The sequence below is a fragment of the Orycteropus afer genome, unplaced genomic scaffold (genome assembly GCF_000298275.1).
Source record: "Orycteropus afer afer isolate SDZICR_OR568_19922 unplaced genomic scaffold, OryAfe1.0 scaffold00018, whole genome shotgun sequence".
Lineage (NCBI taxonomy): Eukaryota > Metazoa > Chordata > Mammalia > Tubulidentata > Orycteropodidae > Orycteropus > Orycteropus afer.
In genome coordinates, this window is record NW_006921605.1 from 4,576,966 (window position 1) to 4,586,397 (window position 9,432).

General features: G+C 57.8%; 1 protein-coding gene across 1 annotated transcript in view; it reads right to left on the minus strand.

Moving 5' to 3' along the window:
• Positions 1–4,941: 4,941 nt before the first annotated feature.
• Positions 4,942–9,432, minus strand: part of TMEM235 (transmembrane protein 235) — a 5,481-nt gene continuing 990 nt past the window's right edge. Inside the window, exons 2-4 of the mRNA XM_007959608.1 lie at positions 8,242–8,316; positions 7,371–7,508; positions 4,942–5,183 (exon numbers count right to left, since the gene is read on the minus strand). Coding sequence (XP_007957799.1) covers positions 4,942–5,183; positions 7,371–7,508; positions 8,242–8,316 — 455 coding nt within the window. The remainder of the gene's footprint in view (positions 5,184–7,370; positions 7,509–8,241; positions 8,317–9,432) is intronic.

Genomic DNA, 9,432 nt, shown 5'->3' on the forward strand with positions numbered 1-9,432 from the left:
ACTGGCAAATTTAACAAAGGAAAAGAGGGAGAGAATACAAATAACACGAATAAGAAATGAAATGGGTGACATCACAACAGAACCAGCTGAAATCAAAAGGATAATATCAGGATACTATGAAGAACTGTATTCCAACAAATTTGAAAATCTGGAGGAAATGGAAAAATAAACGTCTTCTACTGAGGAGGCAATGTGTGCTCACTGTGGATGATGCTGGTCAGGCCTCTACTGTAAGACCCCCCTGAGACCGGCAAGAAAGCTGGATGGAACGCGTGTTTGTAAAGTTCTGTTGGGAGGGCTGGAGAGACTGCGGGGCAGGAAGGGGTGTGCGGACAGAGCTGGGAGAAGAGGGAAGCCCAGAGTCGGGCCGGGCGCTGGGGCCGCTTCTCCTCTGGGGTCTGCTGGATTCTGAAGGCAGCTCCTCAGAGGTGGACAGCTGAGCGAAGGTTGCACAGACTCTCAGGGCGGAAGGGGCAGAAACAGCTTCAGGGCTTACCCAAGGGCTCTGGTAACCGCCACCCCCTGGCTTTGGGTTGGGGCGCTTAAGGGCTACCCATGAGGAGTAAGAGAAACTGGAAATGGGACAACCTTCATGAGAACTGAAGCCAAGACGTGAATCACCGTAACCCCTCTGTCTTGGTTCTCTAGTGCTGCCATAACAGAAACACCACAAGTGAGTGACTTTAACAAGCAAGAATTTATTCTTTTACAGTTTAGGAGGCTAGAAGCCCAAGGTCAGAGTGCCAGCTCTGGGGGCTGGATGAGGGCCCCTCGACCATGGCTTGGCCCACTGGAGCTGGAGGCTTCTAACTCAGAGGCCGATGCACCCAAGGTCATCAGGTAGAAAAGGCACAATGCCAAGATCAAGTGCAGGTTCAGGAACAACCCCAAAACTGGCAGGCAACATAGCAGGCCACTGGCTGAAGACTTAGCCAACGTGGGATCCAGGCGTGCCAAAAAGCTTGAGCCCTTTCTCAAAGCTTCTCCTTATATCCTGGGAGTAGGCCACAGCCTTAGCTACTCAAAGCACATTCCACCATGGAGGTGACTACAGTCTCATCAGGGGTAATAACTACATCCAGCTGCCCAGCCACTGAGAGCCCTGGCCCAGCCACATTGGCACACAAGCTTAACTACACTGTCCTGGTCCAGGAGATATGGAATCACTCCTGCCTGTGCTTAGAAGCCTGCCAGAAGCAGGAAGCTGACACCTTCCCGTGCCCCAATGTTCTCCTGCTTTTTATAGGTGAAGTCCCCACTCAATCAGAAATAACCAGGCATCGGATGGAAAGAACCAGCCATAGGGCTGAAACCAAGAGAAAAAAACAGATGAGAGGCAGATGCCCAGAGGATCAAAATAAAGGAGTTATTAGACTTAGACTTTAAAAATAAAATATTCAAGGAATCACAAGACAAGATCAATAAATTTGGTAGAGACAGAGAAACAGTACGACCCAACCCCATGGAAGTTCTAGAACTGAAAAATATAGTAACTGAAATTAAGAACTCAGTGGATAGGTTTAGTAACAGACAAGAACAGCTGAAGAGAGAATTAGTGAAAAGGAAGGTAAGTCAGAAGAAAATACACCTCCTCACTTATTATTGTCTCATTATCTGAGATTTCTCAGTTACAATAATAGTAAAAATATCTTTTACCCGGTTATTTTTGTATTAAAATACAAATGCCGAGGGTCAAGGTGAGAGTAGGCCCATCGTTGATGATTAAGGTAGGTGTCAACGTGGCTGGGCCGTGATCTCAGTGGTCTGGCAGTTATGTAATGATGACCCTCCACTTTGTGATCTGATGTGGTCACCCTCAATGTTCACATAACACCGATTCTGCAAAACAAACTAACCATATGGATAAGTGAGGGGAGGGTGTAGTCAGATAAAGCCAAAAGGTGGTCCTTAGAAAAGATTAAGAACTTTGATAAACCCGTGGCCAGGCTGGTGGAGAACAAAAGAGAGGAAGCGTAGATAATTTTGGACAATAAAAAAGGGTTAAAGAAGAAAGTAACAATGCCCTGTATTTGTGCCCAAGAACAGGCAGTGTGAAGTTTTCAGCATTTCCTTCTACATGCCCTGTATAGACCAGAGGATAGGTAACGGAGCCGGCCCATGGAAAGGTGCAGACAGATGGACCGGAGGGAGGAGGGAGGAGGGGCTGGAGTGAGCAGAGAAGAGGACAGGGATGGGGCTGGACCATCACTGAAGAGAGGACTCTGAGGAGGAGGAGGAAGGGCATTTTATGCAGGGGGCAGGGCATCCTAGTCAGGACTTATCATCCGGCTGCAGGAATGGAGGCCCACTCCCGCGACTGTAAGTCAAGAACGGTGACTGTGAGGACACAATGTGCAGATTTAGGGGCATCCCGAGGACAGAGAATCACTGCAGTGGGGTTCCCCAGGGATGAGAGCTAGAGATGGAAGAGTTCGGCTCTGCCCCACTCTCCCAGGGCCCTGGTCCCTTTGGCGTCAACCTTTCTTCCCTAATTGTTGCTCTGAGCACCTCGGCTTCCTAATGTCATCAGCGTGCAGACAGCCCTGACCGCCCAGTACTTATCCCTTCTGACCATCTTCCCCGGGACAGTTAGCTCAATGTCCTGAACAGTTTCTTTTTTTCTTCTTTTCTTTCTTTTTTTTTTTTTTTAAATTGTGAATTGGGTGAAGATTTACAGAGCAAATTCACTTTCTATACAGCAGTTCACATACACTTTGTCTCATGACATTGACCACAGTTTACCACAATGCAACAGCTCCCCTCCCACTTCCCTGTGTCCATCCCCTGAACACTTTCTGGACGGGAGGGGACAAGCAGCACATGCCTCCCACTCACGGCGTTCTGACACCCCAGGCAGTCCCCAGGGTGTCCACTCCGTCATCCTCTCCCCAAAGCTCAAACCCATCTGCAGCCCAGAAGGCTCAGCGTCCAACTTCACCCTCAGTCCTCCAGCAAACTCCTGTTTACCCAGAAGAAACCTCCTCGGCGAAGGCCATGGGCCCAGGAGGAAGGGGAAGTCCAGTTACAGCCCCATTAGGTCCAGGAACCTCGCCTCACTAACAGAAGGAGCTGCCTACAAAGCCAGTCCTGGAAGTGAACCTGGAGGTCAGGGGCTCCGTCCAGGGACACCTCCCACAGCTCTGCTGGTTTGGAAAGGAAAGCAGGTTTATTTTTCATAGAATTTCCCTGGATGGATGCACACACACACACGTGCACACACACACGTGCACACACACACGTGCACACACAGAGGTGGTCACTGTCCTCTTTGCATTGTTTGTACGACATGGGGATGTGTAACCTGTTCTCACAAATTTCAAGAGAAAGAAGGCTTAGGTTACACACAGCACAAGTCAATTTATTTAAGAACAAATTGGTGCACTGGTCCCCACATGGAGTGGTAGATGCTAGAATACAAGGAGAAACTGAAGGCTCCACCCAGCCCCACCTGTGTGGCCTGTGGGCCCGTAATAACCAGTGCCTGTGCCCCAGGAGCTTCCTGTAACCTTGGAAGTGACCAAGAGAGATGGGGGAGGGAGGGAGACCAAGCTGAGAGAGGAGAGGGACAGCCATCTTCCTCCAGCACATGTCGCAGGCTCAAGGGCTCCCACCAGGAATGGGACTGTTGGGGGCTTCCAACAACCACTCCCGTAGCTTCCTCGCCTGCAGAAAACTGAGCCTGCCCCCTGCAGCCCGCCTGACCCAGGTCCTCACGTTCTCCAGGTCTGCTGGCTGCCCCCACCCGCCTGGGACTCACAACTCAATCCAACAAGCCTGCAGCAATGCTGGCCCGGAGCCTGTCCCCAGCCCCCTGCCACCAGGCAACACCAGTCAGCCCTTCCATCCTGGTCACCCACGAGCAGGCAAGTACGCCCTCCTCCGGATCGTTTGGGGTGCCCACTGGCCCCTGGAGACCACAGATGTTCCCAAAAAGCTGCAAAAAGGGAAGGGCAGCTGCCTCGGAGTCCCCGTCAACAGGAACAGTGCCCGAAACAGGGCAGGACCAGAGGCCCAAGGCCTATCCTGCCCTGAAGCACTTAAACCAACCACCAAGCCAGAAACACTGGAGGGACCAGGTCACTCAGCCTGTTGAGTGCCTCCCGCCCTCCCAGGAGGGACAGGCAGGGGAGTCACACTGACCCTCGCAGGCACCTGGCTCTGCCATCGGCCCCTGGCTGATGGGGGTGACCTCCACAGCTCACGACCTCAGTCTCCTCCTCTGTAAAGCGGGTGAATGGTAACTGCCATGCAGGATGGTCAGGGACTGGATGAGCCCATGAGCGCTCAGCACCCAGCCCTGGGGCTATCTACCCAACACCTACTTCTCCCTTAAAAGGAGCTCTGGTGGCACAGTGCCTAAGGCATCTGGCTGCTAACCAGAAGGTTGGAGGTTCAAACAGACCAGCCACACTGCAGAAGGAAGATGGGGCCATTACTTCCATAAAGATTTACCACCCTGGAAACTCAATGGGGGTCTCCATGAGTCAGAGCCGCCTCGATGGCAGTGGGCTTTGGCTTACTTCTTCCTTGAGCCCTCTCCTCCCATGGGTGGGGGCTTCTCTGGCTGCCCCAGAGCCCTGGAACGGGATTGGAAGTGATCACTGCTCATGGACTAGTGACAAGGGGCCCCGCTGAGCAGCAGGAGCCAGGGGCACCCCCCACCAACTCCAAATACAATCCCGTGACCTTGGCTCTTCTTTTGGGGCTCACTTTGCCCGTCTCTAAGAGGAGGGTAAAGCAGTCATCCCTAGAGAGCATAAGAGGGGTGTGGGGAGCCCCAAACATCTGCCTTCTCCAAGCATGAGGAGCCTGGTGTTACCCCCACAATCCCAGCCAGGATGACAGATGGATGACAGGCGGGACCCCAGCCTTCCGCCAGCAACCCCTCAGGCCAGGGCTCTGACCACCGTCCCCAGAAGACACAAAGGGCTGGCCTCTCACTCAGATGACCACGGAGTGGGGGGCGCCAGGCTGCCGGCTCAGGCTGAGGGCGTGGGCTGCCGCAAGCAGGAGGGCTCCGCTGAGCGCCTCAGCCGCGCAGGAGCCCCAGGCCAGGGCCGAGGACCAGCCAAAGCTGATGTTCACAGCCTGCACGTGCTGGGCCCCGTACTGGCGGGCTGTCTCCTCAAAGGCCAGGTGCGAGTAGCTGATGTAGACACTGATGCCCGCCAGGGTCAGGGCACCTGGGGAAACAGGGCATCACCCTGTGCCTGCTGGGGCAGCCAGCCCTGCAACCGAGGCCCTGGCCAAGGGGCCTTGCAGACACGGCCTCCGAAGCCCCTGCCCCAAGCCTGCCCCGTCCCTTTCCCGGCTTCGCTCTGAGTGGCCCTCAGCCAGGGGTCTCGGGACCACCCTCCCTGGAGGGGCCTGGGGAGATGGGGGCCAGGGGAGGGGCCAGGCACTAACAGTGGTCAGCTCTGGGGCCTGGAGGAATGGCGCTGTAAGGAGGACCCAATTCAGTCCTCAAACCCAGGGCCCTGCGCTCACAAACCCCACTGCACATAGCCTCCAACGTGCTGGAGAGCAGGGGAGGAGGGAGGAGAGGGAGCGGGGAGAGATTCAGACAGCAGACAGCCTGGGGCCCCTCAGGGAGACCCGGAAGTGATGGGTTTCATTTTGGAAGAGATGTGAAGCCAAATCCCAGCATAGCTGGGCTCTGGGTTTGGGCAGGGACGCTGGGCAGGCCAGCCTCTCTCAGGCTTCCTGCGGGAGCACGGCCCAGGCAGCTGATGCCCGGGAGGTGGGAGGCTGAGGGCCTGGGACCTTGGCCAAGAGGTCTTAGTCTCAGCTGTCAGAGCCGGCTGCCAGCTCCCCACCCCCGCACACCGCCCATCCAGCTGAGCCCCCTCAAGACCTCCAGCCGCCTCTGTGCAGCCTGGTCAAGCCGGGACCCTCACTCAGAGCCTGCAGTCCCACCCCTGCCCAGCTCCGCATTCGAGCTGGGGCACCGGTGGGTGGCCGACCATCTCTCAGCCCTCCCCACGCTGCCCTGGTCTCTGCTCACATCACATGGGCTCCAGGGGGGCCCTGACTCTCCCTGGGGGCCGGGGAGCCCACGTGCCAGTTCTGTCTCAGGTGTCCTGAAGGAAGTCCCCCCTGGCTGGCACAGGGAGGCCCTGCTTGGCAGTCACAAAGACCTCATCATGCCAGCCCGCAGCCCCTACATGATCCTGTCTCATTGTCCCCCTTCACTCTCTGCAGCCCACCCCCACTTCCTCCCCCTTGACTCCTGAGTGCTCGTGGAGGCTGGTCCTCTGGGTGGGACATTCCTGTCTGCGTTCTCACTGCCCACGCTGACGCTTGCTGCAGGTCCCTAGGCTGTGTGTCTTCGAGTGCTAGCCCTGAGGGGCGGCCCCTGAGAGTACTGTGACCCTTTGACATAGAAAGCCACTGAGTGCAGGCAGTGAGGACTAGGCAGGTGGGCTGACCCCGACAAGGGGGTTGGGGCGTCCCTTCTCCGGCCTGTGTCTGGGACACCCCAGGCTGCCTGGTTCTCAAAGCCTATCGTCCTACGTTTTCCTGGTGACAATTCCAACCAATTACTGCTCCCAGTGGCTCCCTGAGGCTTTCCTAATTAGACTGCAGACTCTCAGAGACCACCTGGGGTCAGCTGCAGTGACCCATGCAGAACCACCTCTGACATTTGGGCCCTCCAAAGGACATGTCACTCCAGTGTTGTCTAATGTTCTGTGACCAACAGCAGCCCGTGAGGCTGTCCCCTGACAAAGGCCCCCCACAGAGTCAGCATCCTTTGTAGGGCAGAGTCATGGGCGAGGTGTGGTCCTTGTAGGTTGAGCTGGCCAGGATTCCAGGCCTGATCTGAGAGCCCCTAAGAGGCTGCCAGCCCACCCTCAGCCACGGCCACAGTGAGCCTTTATGGGGCTGGGGGGCTGGGGTAGGCAGCGTCCCAGGGCAGTGAGACAGACCCCCAGGCAGTCTCCTCCTGACCTCAGTGGTCCTTGGGCCTCAGGTGGGACTGCCCAGTGCCCCCTACCAGCACAGTGTTCTGTGAGGGTCCTGAAGGCTCCCGTTCCTCCACGAGTGTCAGAAGCCTGCTAGCGGTCCGGTTCTGACCTAGGCTGAGGTCAGACCCGGGATGCCCCTTCTCACCCACTGGAAGCCTGGCCCTGCCTCAGCCATGCATGCCCTTGCTCCCCCACAGGGAATTCTGGGAGCAGGCCTCCAGCAGACAGGCCCCAGCAGCGCCAGAGACCTCCCACCAGCTCAGCCCAGCGTGCCCTCACCCACTGCAGCCCGTGTCCAGGGTGGGCCCCGGCCAGACCCAGCCTGGACAGAAGCAGCAATGGGGCAGGGGGAGAGGTGGGACCCCTCCCAGGGGAGCTGGCCCAGCCCCCGCAGACCAGACTCACCCCCCAGCAGGAAGTAGCAGCCGGTGACGAGCAGCAGAGGGACGCTCTGGGCCAGGGAGCCAAGCAGGCCACACACCCAGCCGCACACGAGGAGGATGAGGCTCAGGGGCAGGACCACCACGACAGCTCGGTGCAGCGCTGCGGGAGAGGAGGGTGCGCGGGGGTGGGGGCTCTGCTCCCAGGGAAGGGAGAGGGTCAGGGATCCGGGGGAGGCCACCGAGGGAGCAGAGAGGCCGTCAGCGTGTGAGGGGCCGGGGAGCCCGCCCTCCGCAGGGAGCGCAGTGCGGCGCACCGTTGCAGAAGAGGGGGTCAGCGTGCAGGTGGGAGTCTGGGGTCCTACCCACCCCAGGGACGTCGAGGTCAGCGCTTCAGAGCCCTGAGCACCCTGGAGGACAGTTTCCTACTGTTCCACTCGGCAGGACACACAGGCCATCCCGGCCAGAGCATCCCCGCTCCCCTTCCCGGCCCTGTTTCCATGGTAACCCCCACTCTCCCAGTGGCCACCTCTTCTGCCAGCACAGGCTTCCTTAGGCCCACGGTATGGGAGGCTTCCCCAGCACCCTCCCAAAACCCCAGCCAAGGGGGCGGGAGATGTCCACCAGGCAGGCCAGCAGCACATTTGGAAAGACAGACGGGGGTACAAGCGGGAGCCTGGCATTTACAGAGGCACCGATGAGAACCGCTTGTCCCAGAGCTGTGTCCCACCCTTGCCCCCAACAGGCACAGAGTGGTCAGGACTGTCCGGAGGCAGCACCTGACCATTAACCAGTGGCGGGACATGCAGAGACTGGCGATGCTGCCTGGGAAACACAGGCTTGCCCACTCCTAGCCTCAGCCGCAGGAGACTGGCGGGGGCCCGCCCAGCACTCACAGATGAGGTGTTGTACAGAGGTGTCCAGGCTCTCGCTGGTGAAGGGGTCGATGAGCGGGATGCAGCTGCTGTGTCCTGGAAAGCAGAGTGGTGCCCACCTGGTGAGCTGGGCATGCGTGGGGTGCCCACCACCCACCCGCACTTCTCGGGACGGGGTGGTCTCCGAATCCTCGTGTGACAGCAGTGGACCAGGCTGAGTGGCCGCAGGCTCTCTCGCTGGAACACAGTCAGGGGCCTAGATGCACATCCATCTCTGCAAGGGGACTTGGAAATTGGGGCTCAGTGTCCGCTGTACGGTGCTACCTCCCCACAAGCTCGAGAAGCAAGCAGGGGGCACAGGGCGTGGAGGGTGCAGGGTGTCTGAGGGGGGCTTCCCAGCTGAAGCTCTTCCGGTGGCCACTCCAGGCCTCAGCCTGTGGCCCTGTCCCCTCGGGTTCCAGGAGGCATGACGGGACACTCAGTGTCCTCCCTGTCGGTTTGAGCTGCCCTGACACATTAGCTTTGACTGAGACTCGGCCCACAGCAACCAGCAGCCATGGAAAAGTCCCATTGCCAGGCTGTGTGGCCCTGTCCCGCTGTGGATCCCTTCCACCTCCTTGTCCCCAGGCTGCAGAGCAGCTGGCCCATGGTGGACCCCCTCTCCGGACCCACAAGAGCTGTTTGTTAAGTTCTCTGGAAGGTCACAGGCCACTTGTTAGGCAGAAGAGGCCATGGGGTGGGGGCGGGGCAGAGCAGTCACAGCACTGAGCTAAGCAAACCACCCTTCCCACAGGCTGCTTTCCAGCGCTGCACTGGGAGGTCCCTCTCCCCCACTTCACATTTGCCTGCTCCTAGTGCCCACATACCAGGAGCACACTCTACGTTTGACATAAACTTTCCCAGACTTGGGCTCATTAAAAAATATCCCCCCTGGGCAATGAAAACAACTGATCAGAACAGGGGGAGGGCGCTGTCTTCGTTCTGTTGATGGTACCAGACAGCTAATACTCGCACATCTGTCAGCTGGCTTTAGAACTCCAAACCCCGTAGACGCCTGACCCTAGAGGCAGGGGTCCCCACAACACATCAGCTGGCTTTAGAACTCCAAACCCCATAGACGCCTGACCCTAGAGGCAGGGGTCCCCACAACACGTTAGCCTGTTGAAGTCAGACTTTGCTTACAAAGGAAAACGGGGCGCCCACACCTGCCCC